Below are 24890 nucleotides of genomic sequence, written 5' to 3'. Positions count from 1 at the left end.
ACTCAGATTTCTTGTCCTTGTTTAGTTATATTTTGGATCTTTTTGTCTCGCTTTGACGGAGTCAAAAAGCGAGACATAGGTATGCTGTTTCCGGCGGCGGGGGCGTCAACAATGTATTAGTTTATGATTAGGTCTAGTTCATGGTGAACCACTAGTGGTAGGTCAGTGATATTTGGTCTGCAGTTGTATTAGCATTGGCACATCTCATTACCATGGAGATTATTTGGCCCCGCCCCCTCAGTCAAGGTCTATTGACTTTGAAACTTTGCTTAGTTTTCATGTATTAGTTTGTGATTAGGTCAGTTTATGGGGAACCACTAGTGGTAGGTCAATGATATTTGGTATGCAGTTGTATAAGCATTGGCATATCTCATTTCCATGGAGATTATTTGGCCCCATCCCCTCATTCATGGTCTATTGACTTTGAAACTTGTGCTTAGTTTTCATGTATTAGTTTGTGATTAGGTCAGTTTAAGGGGAACTGTTAGTGGTAGGTCAATGATAATTGGTATGCAGTTGTATAAGCATTAGCACATTTCATTTCCATGGAGATTATTTGGTCCTTACCCTTCAGTCATGGTCTATTGACTTTGAAACTTTTACTTAGTTTACATGTATTAGTTTGTGATTAGATCAGTTTAAGATGAACCACTAATGTTATTCAATGATATTCGGTATGCAAATGTATTGGCATTTGCAAGTTTCATTTCCATGGAGATTATATAACCCTACCCCCTAATTATGGTTCATTGACTTTGAAACTTTTACATAGTTTACAAGTTAATGTTTGTGTTTAGGTTTGTTTAAAGGGAACGACTTATGAAAAGTCAATGGTATTTGGTTTGCAGTTGTATTAGCATTGGCACATCTCATTTCCATGGAGATTGTTTAGCCCTGTACCTTCAGTCATGGTTCATTGACTTTGAATATTTGCATAACTTACATGTTAAAGTATTGATATTTTAATTTCAACATTTGCATTATCAAAATAACAAATAGGCGAGACATATCTCTGTGTTAACAGTTAATTGCGGCTCTTCAATATTTTTATTAGGCTTTTGATTTTAAAAAACTATGGTTTTCAGTATCACTAAAGAGATCTTTTTTGTCAAAATGCCCATCTGCAACAATAAAATTGTTAATGATATTACTGCTCTTGACAAAACGAAATGCAAAGGAACACTTTTTTAGGCTTCAACAGGGAGCAAAAACTCACACCTCATTGTTATTTGAAGATGGCCTAGAGCACTAGCAGAATTCTTTGCTAGAAGTAGATAGATCATTCATGAACACAGATGCAGCGTAATATTGACAATTCAATAAAAAGTTTAGTGATATTTAAAATTGAGATATAGAATATGTCTGCCCTTTTTTGCATAGGCAAGTAAATGACATTACAAAGGGGTTCAATTTAACATTTTTGTATGGGAAAAGAAAGACTTAAGATCATTTTATAATCTAATGCTTATAAATGCATACAAAAACTAGTATTTATATTATTATGAACAAGAAAAACTTGCAAAAAGGATAAGATTGATATATGTTCTTTCTTTTGACAGGTACAATAGGTTATAATCAGAGAAATCGAATAGATACACTACTATATCTGCTGTGTTACCCACAAGCACCACTTGTCAAATCAAAGGTATAGTTACAATAGAAACATATGTATTACTTTATTTACTGTGTAACCCATAGACACTGAACACTGATTTTATCATAGAAGCACCTACATTTTCATATCACCTATATTTTCACAGGTACATTTGTCAATTTTAAGGTAGTGTTACCATTGAATCAAATTTCAGTGTACACAAGCTCTGGAGGAGAGAAGGGTTGGGTTAATTGATTTGCCTTTGTTTGTCTGTCTGTCAATCCATCCCATGAAGTTTTCTTCATAAGAGCTTAGCCAAATAGATGACCATGTTGCTGTTGGTCAGAAGTAAAGATAGTTTTATGTAATAAATATTTCAAAATTGGTCTACAGATACTTTTTGCCTCTTCACTATAACCAGTTTATTGACAGAATAATGTAATACTTAAGTTTGTCTACACTTATGATTATGCTTGAAGCATAACTATTATAATCAGCAGTACTAACTTAATTAACAATAAAATGGGGTTTATGAACACTGGTATTAATAGTCTTATATATTTGAATTTTTAAAATCAAACATTTGAATTGGACCTCTCCAATCTGTTTCAGACCATAGAAATGATAAACTTTGACAAGTTACCAGCAGGAATTAATGCCACCGTAGCTGTAATGAGTTATAGTGGATATGATATAGAAGATGCTCTCATTCTAAACAAAGCTTCTGTTGACCGGGGTAAGTGCAGTTAAGCATGTCATTGTGATAACAATTTCCAATTACTATTCACATTTTCAAAGGTAGACAACTGAATTGTATTATATTGCATAGAATGTAATAATGTTATAGGGATATTCACATTGATTGATTTATGATAAATGCCTAATGTCCAGTAGCAAATAGTATATGCATTTTTAGGACAAAAAATGTATTATGATATGATTATGAGACCTGCTATGTTAAAGACATCACAGTGAGCCAGAATTTTTAAAACATGCTGGCTCAAATATATCCGATATGTCACCACACCCAAACACTATGTTCTAACTCTTAACTGAGCTAAAAACAAAATATGCTGATGATTTCAAAAAATAAAAACACATAAAACAATCTATCCTTTTTATACAACATAATTAAGTGATATAGCTGATATTTGTCATAATATATATACAATGTATATATACAAGTCTAAATTGAAAACAACATTCAAACCTATGATTGCGTTGGATAAAAAATGCAATTTTTGTACATGTGCATGCAAAATGAATTTCTTGGTAGAGGAGTCTAAATACAGCACAAACAACATTTTCCAAAAGACCAAAAAAGTGAAAAAGTATATTTTAACAAAACACATTTGACTAGCAGTTCGAACAACAGATGTCCTTAAACCCTGCTGACTGCCATGGCGATTGCCAAATAAACGTTATCACCAGATGTAACAAAATGGATCTCAATTTTTAATTTAATACCATACAGAAAACAATAAACTTGCGGAAAAGATGGTATATAGCAAACATGAGGTGCAAAAATTAGTACACCATATCCGGATTTCGACAATTAATGTCTCTTCAGTGATGTTAGGAATCAAAACCGTATTTGGAAGGCCATATAATTTACCTCAATTTAGGATAGACTCTTTAATTTTGAAGAGTCGAAATAGGATGAATGGAATATATAAACCCGAAGGCAAATATAATACAATCCCAACTAAAAAATATAAACAAGTCTAAATTGAAAACAACGTTCAGACCTATGATTGCGTTGGATAAAAACCGTAATTTTTATACGGGTGCATGCAAAACAAATTTCGTGGTAGAGGGGTCTAATTACAGCACAAACAACATTTTCCAAAAGACCCAAAAAGTGAAAAAGTATATTTTAACAAAACGCATTTGACTAGCAGGTCAAACAACGGATGTTCTTAAACCCTGCTGACTGCCATGGTGATTGCCAAATATATATATATAAATGCCTAAGAATGTAACTTTAACACACTAATGAGTGTTATAAATATAGTTGTTATATTTTATATATTCACGCAATATTTCGCTAAACAAATTAGCTTCATCAGGCGTGTCAGTCATCCAAGTAAAAATCTGTTGCTGTAAAGAATTCTTTGCAGCTTATTGTACATGTCCTTTAAATATACATATATAATTCCAGGTTTTGGTAGATGCTTGGTTTACAGAAAACAGTCAGTTGTATTAAAGCGATATGCTAATGACACCTTTGACAAAGTGATGGGTCCAATGTTAGATGCTACTACACATAAACAGATCTGGAAACATGAACCACTAGATTCTGATGGTATTGGAGCTCCAGGTTAGTATCTTTATCAGTGCTGTGATGACTGGAAGTTACTTTTATGTCCATGATGTTTTCATGATGTTCAGAGTTTGAGAAGGGATTTAAATTTCCAATAAAATTATTGTCAATTCATGGTTCCATAAAAAAAAAACTTGAAAATATCTAAGCTTAACTTTTGTCCTCTGTATTGAAAAAAAGAAATTTTTTATGAATATGGCATTTATATACCCAGGGACTATTACAGTATTTCAGCAAGTCTAAATTTAATCAATTCTTGTTTTGAAGGAAGTAAATTGCAAAGCATTGTTTTTTGATTGATTTATAAATTGATTGATGGATTGATTGTTGCCTGTTTAATGTATAGTATAATTGTAGGTGAGAGGGTAGACAACAGACAAGTTCTTGTAAACAAAGCAGTCCCTGCTGTAACTATTAGTCCATTAGCAACAACTGCTGGACCGCCTCAACCCAGACAAGTAGACTATAGGGATGTTCCAATAATGTAAGTATTTTGGTTGGACCTCCTCTGTGAATGAAAGGAAATATGGCATAAATGTCACTGAAACAGCACTAAAGAAATACATGTTTAACAAAACAAAAATGAAGATCTTCAAATTGAATTCAATATCCACAAAAAAAATATTTCCAATAACATCAAAGATCTTGAACTAAATTTACTGCTTGTTGTACTTTTCTACCTTCATCATGAATCTTTACTGTAGATAATTTTGGAAGACTAAGGCCACAATATGTAGAAAAAAACATTCAAGGGATCAGTCTTTTAGGAAAAATAAAATTATCAAAATACATACAGCTCATACATTTTGTATTGAATCATGTTAGATTTAACGTTTTAAGGGAGATAACTGTAAGACTGCTATACAGAATTTTAATTCTCCAGGTAAAAAGGAATAGAACCATCCTTTTTAGAAAAGGTTATAATTTCTTCTATCGCTAAGGAATCCTTCCTTATAAAAATGTTTATGTTCTAAGGGAGATAACTGATACAATGCTATGCATACTTTTAATTCTCCAGGTATAAAGGAATAGAACCGTCCTATATAGAAAAAGTAATGATTTCTTCTAACACTGAGGAGTCATTCCTTATAAAAATGTTGTTACGACAGACAAGGAGGCCAGAAATAGGGGATAAATTTAGCAGTAGGCATGGACAGAAAGGGTAAGTTAAAACTTAAGATGTGTAAATTCTTATAAATTTCGATTTTATTGCCAAAAAAATTAATGTAGAATCTGATCATGAAAATTTATACTAACTCTTTATATTATTTTTGTCAAATTTTGTCAATCCAGCAAGTACAAGTCTTTCATAAAGTACAAATTGCACAGACCAGTTCGTTGAAGAATGAAGAGGTATTTTCAGATGCACCCTTTGTCTAGAAAACTATTTAGGCAGAAACTCTGGTGTATTAATGTTATAATATCCTTTACATATCTTTATGGAATAGCATTAATGAACAGAACATATCTATACCTGTTTGATGTGAAAACTATTCTTAAAGTCTTTACTATTTCAAAATTGTTGCAACATTTTGTTCTCAATCAAATGATGGTAACATATGTTCTTTTCTGACTTAATGTGAACTTTTTCTATGATTTTAATAGGGTGTGTGGACTGATAGTGCCACAAGAAGACATGCCATTTACTGATCTGGTAAGTACTAAAAACACAAGTTTCTTGGTCAATTCTATTTCAACTTTATCAAGAAATATTTATAAAAAATTGTGTGTTGAAATCAAAATTGCTCAGAGAAACTAAGATAAATCTGAGATAAAGTCATTTGAAGGAAGTTAAGTTACCTCAGCAAATTCAAGTTCATACTTAAAAATTGGGTAAATAGTTCAGATAAAATACAAATTAAACAAATCAAGAATGAAAAATAAGTTAGTACAATGACTGTTTTGGGTGTTAGTTGATCCAGATTTTATAATAGATAACTGGATCAGAAAGAATACAAACATACAGCTACTAATAAAGTTATGGATAAAAGGAGATGTAAGATATTTGTCAATTGTATATATATGAAAAGAACCTGGTTTGGTCCCATGTTTCTTTTAACAAAAAATAAAATATATTTTATTTTGTAGGGAATTTGTCCAGACATAGTAAGTTTAACTGTTAAGACTTATAATATTTTGTGTTAAATATCCTAATTGATATTATTTAGGTTACAATCACATTTATGTTAAATTTCCTGAATGTTTTATAAAAATGAATAGTTGAAGAAGTAATGGAATATACATTGGTCTACATTCATCGGGTGGTCATTATGGTTTCTCCCTTTTTTCCTAAATTTTTATATTAAAAAAAGATAGATTTTTCTTGACAGCTGGCTTTTGATACTCAATGTACTATTCAATTTATCATTGATATAAAATAAAATATGCAAATTACTAAATAATGATATAAATGTTGTATGGAACATCTCTGTTTTGACAAAGCATCAGTCATACTGACATGACTGAGGAGTGGTGAAGTTTTTAAAATAATTTCAAATGTATTGAGCTATTACCATATTGTCAGAATAATTGTATATTGTAGATAATGAATCCCCATGGTTACCCCAGTAGAATGACAGTTGGTAAACTATTAGAATTGATGGGCAGCAAGGCTGGTGTTTTAGATGGAAAATTTCATGATGGCACAGGTTTGTTATTAATCAAAATAAGATGCAGTTTTGTCAAATGATAATTCATACATGTTATTTATCTACATGTAATTTTAAACCCATTTAAAGTTCAATGTCAAGAGGGTAGGTTCAGATTTATGTCTACGTTGGGAATATTTTTACTTGATACTATTTTATTTACTTGGTTTTAACAGACAGATTTATCAGGGGATCTTCTTATCAGTTTATCTATCCCTTTTTTTCAGCCTTTGCTGGAGACAAAGTTGCCGATTTATCAGAGGACCTTGTCAGACATGGATTTAATTATCTTGTTTTTTTTCAGCCTTTGCTTGAGACAAAGTTGCCAATTTATCAGAGGACCTTGTCAGACATGGGTTTAATTATCTTGTTTTTTTTAGCCTTTGCTTGAGACAAATTTGCCGATTTATCAGAGGACCTTGTCAGACATGGGTTTAATTATCTTGGTTTTTTTTCAGCCTTTGCTGGAGATAAAGTTGCCGATTTATCAGAGGACCTTGTCAGACATGGATTTAATTATCTTGTTTTTTTTTTCAGCCTTTGCTGGAGATAAAGTTGCTGATTTATCAGAGGACCTTGTCAGACATGGGTTTAATTATCTCGTTTTTTTCAGCATTCGCTGGAGATAAAGTTGCCGATTTATCAGAAGACCTTGTCAGACATGGATTTAATTATCTTGTTTTTTTTCAGCCTTTGCTGGAGATAAAGTTGCCGATTTATCAGAGGACCTGGTCAGACATGGATTTAATTATCTTGGAAAGGATTATGTAACCTCTGGAATCACAGGGTAAATGACCAATAAAACAACTTCCTAAAATTAAAGTATTTGCTTTAATGAATGCTTATAACAATTAAAATCTCTGCCTGAAACTGGTTTAAAAACACTTGCCTAGTGTGAAAAAAGTAGGGATGTCAACTAGGTAAAGATTTACTAATCGAGTACTCGTTGGATTTACCGAGGGATACTCGAGTACTCGCTTGGAAAAACATCTACAAAATGGAAACACAAAATTATACCCATTTTATGTATTGTGGGTCGTTATCTTATGGACGTTAAACCCTCAACATTATTACCTAGGACTAGATAATAGTTCCAGGAAATGTATACCATAATTAGTAGCTCATTTACTACTTGTACCATTTAAGAAAACTGGCAATATTCTTATCAATTAACTAATAAACATCTTTAGAAAAATGATTACTCAAACAGCAGTTTTTTGGAATCGTAAAAAAACACATTAAAAGATTAACAAAGGGTGATGATTAGAACTTACTGATGCCTTTAATCATTTTCTGAGGGTCGACACAGGGTGCAACGAATTTGTTATTATTTAGAAATATTATCTTGTTAACTTTTTCTGGGACGAGGCGATTTCTTAACTTTGTTACGTGATTAACATTTCCTGCTGATGAAAATATTTGCTCTAACGGTACAGAGGTGGGGGAATGACTAAGATTAGTTAAAAGTGTAAGCCTTGGAAGGGTGCTTTTTTTCATAGCCTACCTCTGTTCGGAGGAATTTTAAATGACAATTAAACGCAAACATTCGAAATGTATTTGAATTTTGATTAATTTTGATTAATATTTAATTTCCCAGGAGGCGCTCTCAATAAAAATATTTTTTGTTTAAGCTTAAGAAAGCAACAACATTCTAACAGGAAACCGATTAGTCGAGTATCATTTTGGTATTAGATACTCTGTACTACCGAGCGATACTCGAGTACTCGAGTACTCGTTGACATCCCTAGAAAAAAGTGATAAACTGATCACAAATACAACATAAAGATAATCAGTGGCTGGTCTTTATCCAAAATTTTAAGCCCAACTTTACTCAAAATAAAGCATTCGTACAGGGGCTCTTATCAAAAAAATTATGGCAACTCAAATTAATCATAAGTTATACTGAAATGTGAAATGTTCATGACTTACAAGAATTTTTTCTAATAAGATTTTTTGTGAAATTAGACGCAGTACTTTAAGGGGCATTAAATGTCAAATTCATGTTCACCGATTTGACTCAAATTATAATATTTGATTTATAACATACTAAAACGTATACCCAAATTATAAAAAGTCTAAAATAAACAATTTACAATGCATGGAATCGATAATATGAATCAGCATTTCGTGTGTATTTTAGTGAAGACACCATCTAATTAACCATCGAGGTGACCTCCGAAGACTGCCGACTGTCATATAACCCAATATAAACATAAATAGAGATATAAATAGAAAGTGAACACGTGCAATTGGATTTTTCTAGGTCTGTTTGATTTCATATTATAGGTTTAATAAAAATGTTAATCATCGTTTTTACCTGTATAAGAATGAGTTTTTGTGGATCGAATCTGTCAACCAAACGGTTTACCCTTCAATATTTCACTTTCAATGTTGACATTCTTTTCCTGTTAATAGCTGAACATGTCTAGTTCATGCGTAATCCATCTCTTGCTAAGAAGTTCAATTGAAAGTCACATGAATACGGATTCTATGAGGTCGAATAATTCACTTACAAGTGAATAATTAATCAGTGATTTCTCTTAGCTTATTTTGACAAAATTGAACCAAACTTGCTGCTAAAAGCGAATTATCATTTCACTATTTCACTCCGGGGGGGGGGGGGGGGGGGGCACTTGAATACTTAATTGATAGGCAGTGCCATTGGGGTTCTGTTGCCCCACCCTTTTCATATAATTTAGATTTAAAAAATGTAGACCCTTTCATATATTGCGTAGGTAAAAATGTAACCTTTTCACATATTGGTTGGGCTTTGTGTGGTATGTTGGAAAAGTGGAATACCAAAGTGTCAAAAGAGGGAATATTTGTTGATAAAAACACAGCCGGAACACCCAGAAAGATGTGAAAAAACTACAGGGCTTTTCATATAACAAGTAACAGGAATTTAATTGACCTTATCATATATTTCTGACAGTTTTCCCCACCTATTCACATATTTTTAAGCTGGAAAATGTGACCTATTCCAGCTGCACGCCCTATCACCTTGTATATAGGAAGTGGGTCCCCCCAAGATTTCACTTTCATTAATGATTGAACAAAAAAAAACAGATTTTAATTTTTTTGATGTTTCATAGCTAATGTTCCTTTAAATTTGTTATAGAGGAAGTAGCTGAAAATCAAAATAAATAGGTAATTTCCTGATATGTGTACAGCAGATTCTTTTTGTACGGTATTTTGGGGGTCGAGAAAAAACATATATACTTACAGCAAGGATACTTGATTTCATAGTATTAACAAATTCTAGATATACAAGCCTGTAGTAAAGTTTATACTATGTATATTAATGAATCACCTATAGCCATAAAATGCACTTAAATCAGTATTCAGGAATAATAAATAATTTATGAGAGCCTTTATTTTAAAGATAATATTTTAAATTTTTCAGGGAGCCATTATCTGCATATATTTTCTTTGGTCCTATTTATTACCAAAAGTTAAAACACATGGTGATGGACAAAATGCATGCGAGATCTAAAGGTCCCAGAGCTGTCCTGACACGACAACCTACTGAGGGTAGGGCTAGAGATGGAGGTTTACGTCTGGGTGAAATGGAAAGGGACTGTCTAATTGGTTATGGTGCTAGGTAAGAGTTGTCATAGCAGCAATGTACAGCAAATTGTATTCATATCAATGACATTTTTTTCATCTCTTTTTGTTCATGTTGAAAATGAAATGGATACAACTGTTGATGATCTATACATAAATACTTAAAACAATTTCAAACAAATGAACAGATGCATAGAAGATTACAAAAACAGAAATGTATGGCACAAATTTCAAACTAAAATATTTATGAAGTAAAGAAAGCTATGTATCATTTAGACATCTAGTCAACTCATTTTCAGATACATGTAAAATAATTGGTGTCAGTAACCAAGTTAAATTTGTTTTTATAAAAAAAAACTGTGTTAACTTCTTTAAAGTTCCATGATGTAAAAAAGACATAATCTATAGAACAAGCCAGTTAAAAAATGTTATCTATTTATTAGCCTTAGTGTTAGATTCACCAGACAATATTCCATCCTCTGTACTAGTTTTTTAAAAGCTTTTGCTTTTATTGTCATCATGTACATGCCATTTTGTTTACCGACAGTCACGTGAAATAGAGTGCACACGTTTTTCATTCTACAGTTCTTTCAAGATCGAGTAAATGTATGTGTTTGCTTGATTTTTGTATTGGAAATTAAGTTAATTAGATTAAATATTCCTTAAACGCAATATTTGAATGGAAGTTCAATAGTTAACCCTTTAACTTAGAAAATGATTTGCTAACGGTTATATAACCGACTTCATTTCCAACGCAGTGATTCTAGAAACTTAGCACCCTCTATCTGTTAATCTCGATCCATTGTATTACCAGTTTAAAGGGTACCAACACGGTTAAATTTATTTTTTACAAATTCAATATTGCTGTTATAAAAGAATATATAAGGGCTCTCTTGCTAGTTTCGATATCAAAATAATTTTTTAAATTTATCAGAGTATCATATTTGTTAACCTTACTGTGTTTGCGGATCTGTAACAAGTCGTGTTTACTTCCACGTGGTAATTTGTGGTATTAAGATTTAGCATGACTGGACTGGTTTACGATGTCCGGTATTTCGTATGGAAACAGTTTAAAAGAAACGATCCATATTTTGGCATTTTCTGTAATAAGAATAGGAATAGCAGAGAATATATAATTACGGACAAGTTTCAATGGTTCAAATAATTTAGACCTGGCACAATGAAAGAATTGTTTTTTATACGCCCGTTTACGGGACGTATTATGGTATACCGTTGTCCGTCCGTCCGTCTGTCCGTCTGTCCGTCCATCTGTCCGTCGTCAACATGTCGGACATTAACTCAAGAATGCTTTAACCAATTTGCATAAAACTTTGGTGAATTGTTTATATCTATTGACGTGAGCTCCCTTTCGTTTTTTATAAAATTTAGATTTTACGTTTCCGAGTTATGGGGTTTTATTCATTAAAAAAAGGGGGATTTTCCAGTTTTCGGACAATAAGTCAAGAATGCTTTCACCAACTTGCAAGAAATTGTGGTGAATTGTTTATATCTATTAACATGAGCTCTCTTTTGATTTTTATAAATTTTAGATTTTACGTTTCCGAGTTACAGGGTTTTATCCATAAAAAAAGGGGGGATTTTTCAGTTTTCGGACAAAAACTCAAAAATGCTTTCAGCAATTCTTATGAAACTTTGGTGAATTGTTTGTATGTATTGATGTAAACTCTCTTTAGAATTTTATAAATTTTACATTTAACATTTCTGAGTTATGGGGTTTTATTCATTAAAAAAAGGGTGATTTTCCAGTTTTCAGACAATAACTCAAAAATGCTGTCACCAATTCTTATGAAACTTTGGTGAATTGTTTATATCTATTGATGTAAGCTCCCTTTTTATTTTCATAAATTTCTAATATGGCATTGAGAATTAATTGAACTTTATTTGTTTATAGTCTTGACAACAGATTTACTAAGTGTTGCACAACAGCAAGAAATTTTTAATTGAATATAAATTCAATTCATATAACCAATTTAAGTTCTTTGAATACATTTATTCAGAAACCTATAATATGTCAAATATTTAATTACAATCCAAATTCAGACCTGAATCAAGCTTGAATATTGTGTCCATTTCTGCCCCAACTGTTCAGGGTCGGACCTCTGCGGGCGTATCTAGCTGCGCTCAGCGAAGCAGTTTATTACCCACTTGTTATTGTGACTTGACTGTAAGTGTTGCTCTTTACCTATTGCAGTTTATTCAAAATTCTGACCAAATTGCAATTTGTTTTATCAAACCAAACTGTTCAACTGGTCAGAAATTTTAACAAACTGCTGTAGATAAACATAGTCAAGTGGTTAAAGTGCGAGGTGATAAAATAAATAAAATTGAGAATGGAAATGGGGAATGTGTCAAAGAGACAACAACCCGACCACAGAACAGACAACAGCAGAAGGCCACCAACAGGTCTTCAATGCAGCGAGAAATTCCCGCACCCGGAGGCGTCCTTCAGCTGGCCCCTAAACAAATATATATACTAGTTCAGTGATAATGAACGCCATACTAAACTCCAAATTGTACACAAGAAACTAAAATTAAAAATAATACAAGACTAACAAAGGCTAGAGGCTCCTGACTTGGGACAGGCGCAAAAATGCGGCGGGGTTAAACATGTTTATGAGATCTCAACCCTCCCCCTATACCTCTAGCCAATGTAGAAAAGTAAACGCATAACAATACGCACATTAAAATTCAGTTCAAGAGAAGTCCGAGTCTGATGTCAGAAGATGTAGCTTACTTAAAAAAATATAATAGTCTTTCAAGACGTCATAATTATTTGGACTAGGAGTCTAGCATGCCTGGCACTATCATTTTCTCTCTCTCAAAAACTGGTTAGGAACGACCATTTAACTTTGAGAAAGGGGTAATATTTTTTTCATTCTGAAATATTTTTACTTACAATCCTATAAAACTAACAATTTCTAAAAAAATATTCAAATCAGAGAAGGAAAAAAATTCTGAATGAGAGTTATTGCAATTTTATTTATATAATTAATGTTAACAGAGGCATATAACACAAGTATTATGTATCTCTGATGTTTAGTTCAAAATATTTTTGAACATTCACTGTGTGACATAATAAATTAATTTGATGCATGTGTGAAATATTTCAGAATGAAAAAAATATAACCCCTTTCTCAAAGTTAAATGGTCGTTCCTAACCAGTTTTTGAGAGAGAGAAAATGATAGTGCCAGGCATGCTAGACTCCTAGTCCAAATAATTATGACGTCTTGAAAGGCTATTATATTTTTTTTCTTTGACGCCTTATCGTCGCAGGAAGGCGTCAAAGCAAAAATTTAAAATAGCCTTCTAAGACGTCATAATTATTTGGACTAGCTAGACTCCATGACAAACATTGCAAGTCTTTTGATTTATCAATATGCAAAGTAATCTGAGTTTCTTATCATGTTGATAGTTTCACAAGTTGTCATTGGGAGGCATGCCCCAATCCCTTCTAGCTGATTTGGCTAGCTTTACGGGCCTCAGTTGATAGTCGAAATTTTCTTGGACTAGTTAAAACATTTTTGGAATAGTAAAATTTGATGACTCACTAGCCCATAGGACAAGTGGCTTGTTTTGTATAAAGTTAATTCATGACTTGTGATAACATAACTAATCTTGTACTTGTTTTATAAGAAGGGACACTGTCAGTCTTTGTTGTCTCATTGGCACTCATACCATATCTTCTTATTTATATTGAATATTTCTTAGGATACGGCAAATGCTTTTTCCAGGGCCATCACGCTTTGATTATATGTTTAATTCTCTGTTTCAGTATGTTATTGTTAGAGAGACTGTTCCAGCGCCATCACACTTTGATTATATGTTTAATTCTCTGTTTCAGTGTTATTGTTAGAGAGACTGTTCCAGCGCCATCACCCTTTGATTATATGTTTAATTCTCTGCTTCAGTATGTTATTGTTAGAGAGACTGTTCCAGCGCCATCACACTTTGATTATATGTTTAATTCTCTGTTTCAGTATGTAATTGTTAGAGAGACTGTTCCAGCGCCATCACGCTTTGATTATATGTTTAATTCTCTGTTTCAGTATGTTATTGTTAGAGAGACTGTTCCAGTGCCATCACACTTTGATTATGTGTTTAATTCTCTGTTTCAGTATGTTATTGTTAGAGAGACTGTTCAAGCACCATCACGCATTGATTATATGTTTAATTCTCTGTTTCAGTATGTAATTGTTAGAGAGACTGTTTCAGTATGTTATTGTTAGAGAGACTGTTCCAGTGCCATCACACTTTGCTTATATGTTTAATTCTCTGTTTCAGTATGTTATTGTTAGAGAGACTGTTCAAGCACCATCACGCTTTGATTATATGTTTAATTCTCTGTTTCAGTATGTAATTGTTAGAGAGACTGTTTCAGTATGTTATTGTTAGAGAGACTGTTCCAGCGCCATCACACTTTGATTATATGTTTAATTCTCTGTTTCAGTATGTTATTGTTAGAGAGACTGTTCCAGCGCCATCACGCTTTGATTATGTTTAATTCTCTGTTTCAGTATGTTATTGTTAGAGAGACTGTTCCAGTGCTATCACGCTCTGATTATATGTTTCATTCTGTGTTTCAGTATGTTATTGTTAGAGAGACTGATGATATCTAGTGATTCTTTTGTGGTGGATGTTTGTGGACAGTGTGGATTACTTTGTTATTCTGGCTGGTGTCAGTATTGTAAATCATCAAGGAATGTATCCACGTTAAAAATGCCTTACGCATGTAAATTGTTATTCCAAGAACTCCAATCAATGAATATAGTACCAAGACTGTCTCTGAAGAGATATAATGAGGTATAGCTAAAAACCTGATTAGTTGTCAGAAACTATCAGACAGATTGACATTACTAACGACGGGGATCAGATATCAGCTGGTGATTTTAACATGTTTAACGTAGAAAGAAGGAAAACATGGTGAAAGAAAGCTATTGATGTTTGTGGTGATAAGATGATTTGAACTCAGACGAGAGCATCTGAGCAGAATTAAAGGATTTTTTATGGCAAAAAGCAATAATGAATATTTTGTTCAAAAATGTTCCAACGTTTTGAGAGACTTTTGCATCTTAGCAGAACCGGTTAACATATTTTTTGTTATGGATGATAAAAATAAAAAGTATTTTGTTATAAAAGGATTAAACTGTGCTATCTGTATACTGTATAGCGGGTTATTTTTGCGGGTGTAAAATTTCTCGATTTAAGGGCAACAAAGTATACAAAAAATTTTGGCGGTTTTTATTTTAGCGGATTCTTTAATCCCAATTGAATATTTTGGTTCTACTTAAAAAGTTGTAAAAATTGACAAACAAGGGTCTATTGTTATGGTTTAATGATTGTTTTTCCTGCATGACGTCTTATTTATTGATTATATTTTGATACAGTTAATCAATAGAATACAAGTACATAGTTATTTTTCACAGTAAATATTACGGTTGACCGGACCTTTGATGTACTAATTAGATTATAAAATTATCATGAGTGACTTGCAACTCTTATATAATTTGACACTAATTAATAAGGATAAAATACCTGACAGAGTACCTCACACTCTTATATCATTATTTATTTTATGTAATCAATAAACTAATTAATACCTGAAAGCCAGTGAACAATGGCCCTTGGCATTTATGTTGTTCAAATTAACAAGAACCGTGATTGATCCGTCGAACGGGATAAAAATAGATAGTTTACAAAACGCTTTAACCTAGAAAGTATCGAATGTATGCACAAATTTTCGCGGAATTTATTTTCGCGATTTCTCCTGACCCGCCAAAATAAGCGAAAATAAACACCCCGCGAAAATAACCCTCTATATGGTATCAGCTAACTTTAGAACAGTAGTTTGTGTGGTCCAAAGGGTAATTTAATTGATATGAATTAAAGCAGATGAGTATATGTCAGTTTGACAGTTACCAAACAATTAAAAAAAATTAGTATGCATAAGCTATATAACAACCCAAAATCAGATCTAACAAAAAAATTATCTAGTCAACAAAATACAGTTTTCAAAAATAAATAGGTGTCTATACTATAGTCAAGCTCTAAATCATCATCATAAAACTGAGAATGGAAATGGGGAATGTGCCAAAGAGACAACAACCCGACTAAAGAGCAGAAAACAGCCAAAGGCCACCAATGGGTCTTCAACACAGCGAGAAAATCCTGCACCGGGAGCCGGGCTTCAGCTGGTCCCTAAACAAAAATGTTCTAGTTCAGTGAAAATGGACGTCACACTAAACTACAAAACATATAAATGAACTAAAATTAAAAAAAACATACAAGACTAACAGAGGCCATAGGTTCCTGACTTGGGACAGGTGCAATAATGCAGCAGGGTTAAACATGTTTTGTGAGATCTCAACCCTCCCCCTATACCTCTAGCCAATATAGAATTAACAAACACACAGCAATATGCACAGTAAAACTCAGTTTAAAAGAAGTCTGAGTCAAATGTCAGAATAGGTAACAGAAATACCTAGTCAAAATGACAATGATACATAAATTAACAAAGGACTACTAGCAGTTACTAACATGCCAGCTCCAGACCTCAATTAATCTGATTGAAAGATTATGTCTTCATCATATGAAAATCAAGCACAATCCCTCCCGTTAGGGGTTTAGTATCAGTCTATAACACTCTTTCTGCAACTACTTATAAAAAAATCCTCTGATCAGGGATTAATTCATCTACTAAATTACATGACCACAAAGGCTAAATATAAAACATACGGGTAAAATGCAAGTATTGTCTATTATTTTGAATACTGTTATAGATGGAGAAAATCTGACAGCAGCAAAAATGTTCAGAATGTCAAGATTTACATACTTATTATCAGATTAATCCTTATATGAGTGTTGCTTTTAAATTTTTACCTTATTTTATACTGTTTTACCTCTGTCTGTCAGTCCATATGTCAGTCTGTCCTTCCGTCCCATTAAATTTCTGTCACATTTTCTAAAAAACTACAAATCCTGATATTTGTAATATGTCTTCATGGCAGCTTGCTATACCATGTGAAGCAGTGACAGATTCATTGCTTTGAACCATAAAGACATCTAGAGGTCTACATAAAGTTGTTTCTACAATAGACACATGTTTGTACAATATGTCAAGCTCTAAATTGCCTATAGTGTCTTAAAAGATGTAAAAACTATCAGGATTATCAAAAGTGTACTATGATTATAGAATAATTCTCTGAGGCAAACACTAAGGGATGTATAATCCATTACACCTTGTAGGGGTTACCTGCTTAATAGATATTTTACCATTACCAATTTTAAACAAATGGTTGGCTTTAAAATTGGTGTATTATATTTACATAGAGACTTCGTATATTTATATTAAGACTATTGGCACATTCTGGAAAAACATCACAATCAACATCTAGTTCTCACATAGTAGACTTTAAATGCAGGATTTTTTTATTTAAAAAACCAGGTCTAACATGATTTATTGATTGTAGTTTTTATACAGTACAGTCAAATGTTTCTTCATATTCATATCTTATGTTATCTTATTCACGACTACAGCATAGGAGTAGGGGCAATAAGGCCCTTATTTGGCCTAAATATTACTGCAAATTTAAAAGTTATCATACATATTCTGAAATTTGTCATAACTAAACTAAGGTACCAGGTATTCAGAAAATAAAAACAAAGTTCAGGTTTAACCATGGCAACAAACCATGACGAAATCTGTATATTTTGTAAAATTTCTTGATTTTCCTTGTTTTTCATCAAATTTTAAGTATATTTTAGATTGTCAAAGTATGTGCGCACACAAGAAACAACTTTATATTTGGTGAGATTATGTCAGTAGTTATAATAAAGCTTCTCTTAAATTATTTTGTTGTTTCTTGGCTGCACACGATATTTCCACAATGGAAATAAAGATGGAAACTGCATAAGTTCTGTATTTTTCATCGTTTTCATGGAAACGGTACATATTATGACGTAATTGTGACGTCATCAGATAAAAATTCTTATGTTTTTCATTTATATTTCCTGACTCTATGCATTTCTAAACAATATGTGCAAATTTGAAATAGTTGTCAAATATTTTATTTTCTTGGGCCGAAACCGGGCCTTAATGCCCCTACTCCTTTGACAACAAAATTGTTAATATTTTAATTAGCTACTGTATGCTAATGGTTACAATACACTGAGGCATACTTACCATGTAATAGTAAACATATGATGAGACACCAATGCAATACATCTGATGAAAGCGTTCATTTGTTTTTACCAAAAAAGCCAAAAAAGACCAAATATAAAACAAATCACATTTGCCTATATGTATAAACTTAACTTTTGCTTTTGGTTCTATTGTTTGTTGCTTTGTAATTGGTTAAAGGTCCATATCTAACACAATTACAGATATGTTTCATACATCTGAAAGTCTATCTGATGATAATATGTATACCTCTCTAAATGTAAGTAAATTAATATACACATTCTGTTTTGCATCACATAACTCGTACCAGTTAAAGAAAATACATTTTAATTCAATTTTTATTAGTGACCCCTCTGACTAAGAGAGAGCATTCAATTGTCAGAGGCGGATTTAGGGGTGGCAGGGTGCCCGGATCCCCCTTTTGTGGGAAAAATTTGGTTGATTATTTAGGGAATCACTGAAGCATGACTAAGCGGGATCCCTCATATGGCAGTCAGTGAGTCCCCCTTATGAAAATTTCTGGATCCGCCACTGATTGTTGTGTGGGGTGTTTAACACCCCCAACTAAGTAAAACCTAATCACATGACTCATTACAAGCATGTAATTACCAAGAAAAAATCCAAACTGATAGCCAGAATGCACTGTGTCAGAACGTAGTACTTCGAATGACTAGTGTAAATCCATTCAAACAGGAAAACCAACGGTCTAATCTATATAAAAAACGAGAGACGAGAAACACTTATAATTTAACTCATTACAGCATATATGGACCAATCAGTATTTTTTTATTAGTCAAGGCACTTACATAACTTAAAATTCGAGACCAATCCATTGTTTTATGAATGAAGTTTATCTTTGTGTAAAATCCGTGTTGATCACACTGAGACCGATTTCGGATTTTTGGGGAAACTGACACTACCTCTTTACTCTTAGAACAAGCGTGCTTCCAAAATATCACAATACATGTCTTCGTTTATAACCGTTGATGTCTTATTTTTCAACTTTCTTTTACTATTTGTGAATTATCAGTTTCTTCTTTTTCTTAAAATTTAGCAATGTTCTCTTTGCCGCAAGACTTCCTCGATCTTGGTTAGTGAAATCGTTAATATTTGGTTTCTTGTTTCTGTCTCTTTTCTCCTATGATATGTTTCTTTTTGTTATTCAGGAATTTCTCTCCCCCAATTTGTCTTTTTTCTATTTACATTAATATTAAAAATTTTCATAGAAAGTGGCTTATACTAGTGTTTTAATTCATATTTCCTATTTTATCGGGTCAAACTCGAACAAATAATCATCATATACACATTAGTTTACAATTTGTCATCATCTAGGATTTAGTGGAAAATGAAAAAAGCGGTTATATTTCTTATTAAGCCCTAACGAACAAAATTATAAAATATGCATCAAGTTTGAAATAGAAATACGTGTTCTTATGCTGCCATTGTCAGTTGTCGATATTTCAAGGAAGATCGGGGTCTGAATTATTTTTCTATTGCAGATTTCACTTCAAAAAGAATGTTTTCATTGATTAAAATTTTCAAATCTTGATTGTTTTATCAGGCAAATAATTCAGAAAATTATTTTATAAAGGGATTTACAATAAATTTACCTATTTTGTGATTATGTAAGAAAACGAAAAAGGGGGATCCGTTTTTTTGTTGTTTTTGTTTTTGCTTTAGGAAAGTTAAGCACATTATAAGAGAATTATCTTCTCATACATATATTATTCAAACTCTTTCGTTTAGTTTAGACATTTTGTGGTTTATTTAGTGGTAAAAAAGAGGAAAATATGATATCCGTGTATTATACATATATACAGTGTGTTCAATGTGGTATAGTTATTAGTATTTGAAATTGATATTATTCCTAACCTTTTGTATAAAATGGTCATACATGCAAAGAAGTTTGAACTTCTCGCAAAATATACGCTTTAAAAAAAATATGGAAAGAAAGAAATTTTGGAAATGTGGGATAGAGTGCGTAGTTACTTTTTTTTCTCGATACGTTGAAATGTACTTGGTAGTGTCTGTAAATTACTACACTGGAGCCAGTTACTCTCAAATGAGACAAGTTTCAATTAAAATATTAATACTCGTCGCATCGCAAGCCTATGTTGCAGGCAATTCTGTTGGATATTCGAGACAACAAACTCTTTTCTGCCACACATTAATTCTAGAAGCAATTACCTTCTATTTCATACACATGATGCTAGGCAGATGACTAGAGATTGTTCTTCTCACAGTAAACACCAGCGACTGATTTCACAAAAAGTCTTACGAGAAAAAATACTCGTAAGTCATGAGTATTTCAGTATAACTTACGATCAATTTTTGTGGAAAGAGCACAGGCATTTATATATGTGTACTATTACATTGAGCTTAGAAACAACATGCCTACTATGTAAATCGGCTGAATAAATTTGATTCTTTTATATAGTTTCGATTCTTTTCACAGCAACACTAGGAATTAGGGCCAGGTTGATTTTCAGTGGCTGATCCAGAACTTTTCATAAGGAGGGGCCCGCTCCAGTCATGCTTCAGTGATTCCCTATATAATCAACCAATTTTTTCCCACGAAAGGGGGGGCCCGGGCCCCCCAGGCCCCCCCCTGGATCCGCCTATGATTTTGAACCGTTTGTAATCTGGCCAGGTGGGGTGGATTAATAAGATGAGCTCACTTTTTATCGCATTTACATTTTCACTGAATGTTCCTTTTTATAAATTATTTATACAATGCAGATTTACTTGAATGCATATTTCCTATCATGATTTCCTTGATAGAGGATTGCTGCTCACAAGGAAGCTATTAAACCAAGAGTTACAAGCGGTGAAGTTGAAATCATCCCTTCGTAAATTTTACGGACACCATCACGAGTTGGTTGACAGTTATGGAATATCCGTTTCACAGATGATAGCGGATATGTTCCAAATGTCGTAACTACAATCCCGTCACCTTTTCCCCAGATGTGACCTACCGAATTAGACTTATTACCGGGTTTGTACTAACATGAGCAACACGACGGGTGCCACATGTGGAGCAGGTTCTGCTTACCCTTCCGGAGCACCTGAGATCACCCCTAGTTTTTTGTGGGGTTCATGTTGCACAGTCTTTAGTTTTCTGTTTTGTGTTTTGTGTACTGTTGGTCTTTTTCTGTTTTAGCCATGGAGTTGTCAGTTTATTTTCTACTTATTAGTTTGAATGTCCCTTTGGTATCTTTCGCCTCTCTTTTAAACAAGAACTTTATTTTATATAGATCAGACCATTTCATGAAATCAATTTTATGTGAAAAATGCAAGAAAAGTCGTGTACAGTTTAGCGTTATCATGACGCGAACGTCAAATTACAGTTATGGGGACATGTCATTGGACATCTTAGATCGTTTCTTTTTTTTCTACCTGCAGCTCAAACAAAAATATATATCATATCATTTTAGAGGAAATTAAATGTATTTTCCATTAATATCAGTTAAAAATTGGCGATCAAGTAAAATTTCGTTTAATAAACAGCTTCCGAATTATTCTATGTGTCATTTAGTCCATCGGGACATTTTATTGGACACGGAAAAACTGACGATGTTTTGAAAACAAGACCGCAGTTATATAGTGTTGGCTTCAGATAGCTTCTTTATGATATGTATAAATTGTCTGATACTATCAAAAGTCAATAACATTTGTTATATCTTATGATAGTGAAGGCAGAAAGTTTTTATATGAGCTGAGCAGTAAAATGGGACATTTTTTCTCTTCCTTATCTCAACGCTTCGGACAATCTTCTTTCACTTACAGTTAAATACTTTGATGACGCCTTTTTCGTCAATGGTATACAATATTGTTGTAAAATTTTATCACATTTAACCTTCTAACTAATCTGCACTGCGATTTCAAAGACGTGCACAAAACAAAAATTGTAAAAGTGGGACACCCATAAAATGACGTTGCAGGCATCGAAATGAGCAAAGTTTTCCTTTACATAATATAAAAAGCACAACATCATCTATTGTATTGATTTCTTTAGTTTATTCCTTTCGAATGATATGCAGAACATGGATATTTATGTGTAGGAAAAAAGCTTGAATTATATAACCTGCTATTTACCGCATTTTTTTTTAAAAAGACACCAATACCGTGCGCAACGTCATACCTTTAATGATATAATGCAATAGCCATTTCGTTTCCTCCTGGGAGTAAATACGTCATCTTATAAATGCCGAAAAGTGAGATTCTGATTTCTATTTATGATATTCTGTGTTTTTTTTATTGTAATATCATTAAAACTGGGCAGTAAAGAACCGAACAGTGTTTTTCTTTGTTTTTAAAACTTTCGATAGTATTGCATTTTCCATACCGGCATTACTTTAAAATCCGTATGAAAAATTTCGGGTTTATTTCGAGTGGTATTTTAATCTTAGGTTGTTTTGTTAAAAGATCATTTCAGTCGTTGATTTGATAATTCTTTCAACTAATATCATTCAAATAGACATGCTACAAGGGTACTGTATATTTAAAACACCTTCATATATAACATTCAGATGGAAGGTTGTGAAAAAATACACGTCAAAGACAATTTTTACACCAGACGGTTACACTTACAACACAATAAATGTCAATAAAAAACCTGACGAAAATTTCCCAATCTCCTGATCTGAGTTTCACAGTCCATCAACTGTATGGAAGCACTTAGACTGTCCCTGGTGGACGGTGATACACGTTTTTTTAAAAAGAATTTAACGAGTTTTTAAAGCCAGAAGCAGAGCAAAGAAAAAAATAATTGACGCTATCATATCGATTAAACCAAAAACCAAAAAATTACAAGGAATTAACATTATATAAATTTGACTTGTTGTTCAAAAATATTTATTAATTTTATGAGTAATAGCAAAAGTGGACGATAAAAATGTGCCTTTGAAGCAGGCATGAATTATATAATTTTCATAGATGATATATGCAATAATTCGAATATTTTTTGAAATATTTCTGATCTATTTATGACCCAAAATATATATATTCTTTAATTCCTTTTGTAGAGAGATGTGTAATATATAACAATTAGATAACTATAAAAACAAATCATTCATGAACAATTAATGTTTTTTGGCAATTAAAGCGGAAAAAACGAATCGTCTTCTGAGCAAAACACACGAGTAGTGTCACGTAAGAACTTGATGCAAATGTTCACAAAGCTGTTTATATCACATTCTATATCTGGACAGTTTTCTATGACAAGATTTGTATGATCCATTAGAACGTAAAGTAGTACATATGTGAATGACTAGTACAGATTATATAAAAGAACATCCGTTTGAATTCCAAATATGTATACAGTTGCTGTACATTGATGACTATGCAGTATAAAGTATTTATGTTGATTATGATTTTATTAGAAGTTATCAAGACTATTGTGTATGCATAGTTATACTAAGATATATTTTACAGAAGTTGGTACCATCAAGATTAATCAACCGTAACCACAATTTTTCAAACTATGGGCCTTGATCTCCTTATTTAACACAGTATTGAAGTTCTTAAAACTCAGAGGTTTTTGTTTTCTATAAATGAGTGATTACTAACCCCGTTTTTTCAATAAAATTCATTATGGTAAATAATCTGTACTAACAATTACCCTAATTACTGTTTAATAATATGAAGATATTTCAAAATCTTTTCCACTCTATTTTAATGTCCTAACGGGTTTGATAGTATACCACTAAATATAAGTGCTATTGCACTTGTCTGAGACCATGAGACAAGTGTAATAACATCATCATTCTTAACATATGCTGTGAATATGGCGTCAAATATTGAATCCTTTTTTTATAAAGTTGATATCACAAATCAACACCATCCATATCATATGAAAATGCTGTCCTGTTTGATTTAAGGACGTGGCGATGGTTGACTGGTCACAGGTTCCACCACTCTTTCCTTTCTATTACATATTTGGCAGTCACAACATCTACATCTGCCTCCTGTCGAACATTGGCCACAAGTATATCCAGAATTAGAATCTGTAGTCCACCAGCAGACGATACACACGGCATCATGTCCACCGTAATCTGTACTTCCGGGACAACAACAAAAGTCACAACCACATAACCCACAGGTCACAACTTGACAGCACGTATTTGTACAGTTATTGTAAAATTGACAAAAAGAGTTTTCACACTCAATGTCATCGCAATCGCAGCAATTTTCACATGGTGAACAACCGTCGCACTTACAGCAATCACATTCAAGACAGTCACAACTGTCGCAGTCGCCGCAGTCGCCGAAGTCAAATCCATCTAACCCATCACACATTTTTGAGCTAATATGAAAGAAAAGATAAACTAAAGATATATTGTTTGATTACAAATATCAGTCACAGTACAAATGAAGCAGACGTACATACGCAACTAAAGATCACCGTACGATCTTCAACAATGAGCAAAACCTATACCGTATAGTCTGTTATAAAAGGCCCCGACATGAAAAAAATGTGAAACAATTCAAATGAAAAAAAAACAACGACCTGATTTATGACAAAACAATAAACCAAAAAGAGAACGACAGCAAGCAAACAACGA

At 32.7% G+C, this 24890-nt stretch overlaps 1 protein-coding gene across 2 annotated transcripts in view; it reads left to right on the top strand.

Annotated features, from left to right (window-relative positions):
* LOC127725234 (DNA-directed RNA polymerase III subunit RPC2-like) overlaps positions 1-15299 on the top strand; it is a 33763-nt gene extending 18464 nt beyond the window's left edge. For both annotated transcript variants that reach the window (XM_052232094.1, XM_052232093.1), the window contains 11 exons: positions 1560-1645; positions 2207-2330; positions 3756-3914; positions 4275-4401; positions 4936-5079; positions 5523-5571; positions 6006-6023; positions 6460-6565; positions 7256-7352; positions 9969-10166; positions 14735-15299. In XM_052232094.1, coding sequence (XP_052088054.1) covers positions 1560-1645; positions 2207-2330; positions 3756-3914; positions 4275-4401; positions 4936-5079; positions 5523-5571; positions 6006-6023; positions 6460-6565; positions 7256-7352; positions 9969-10166; positions 14735-14957 — 1331 coding nt within the window. In that variant the 3' untranslated portion in view covers positions 14958-15299. The remainder of the gene's footprint in view (positions 1-1559; positions 1646-2206; positions 2331-3755; positions 3915-4274; positions 4402-4935; positions 5080-5522; positions 5572-6005; positions 6024-6459; positions 6566-7255; positions 7353-9968; positions 10167-14734) is intronic.
* The last annotated feature ends 9591 nt before the right edge of the window (positions 15300-24890 follow it).

Source organism: Mytilus californianus, unplaced genomic scaffold (assembly GCF_021869535.1).
Source record: "Mytilus californianus isolate M0D057914Y unplaced genomic scaffold, xbMytCali1.0.p SCAF_15, whole genome shotgun sequence".
NCBI lineage: Eukaryota > Metazoa > Mollusca > Bivalvia > Mytilida > Mytilidae > Mytilus > Mytilus californianus.
Note: the sequence above shows the minus strand (reverse complement) of the source record. Positions and strands in the feature narration are given on the sequence as shown.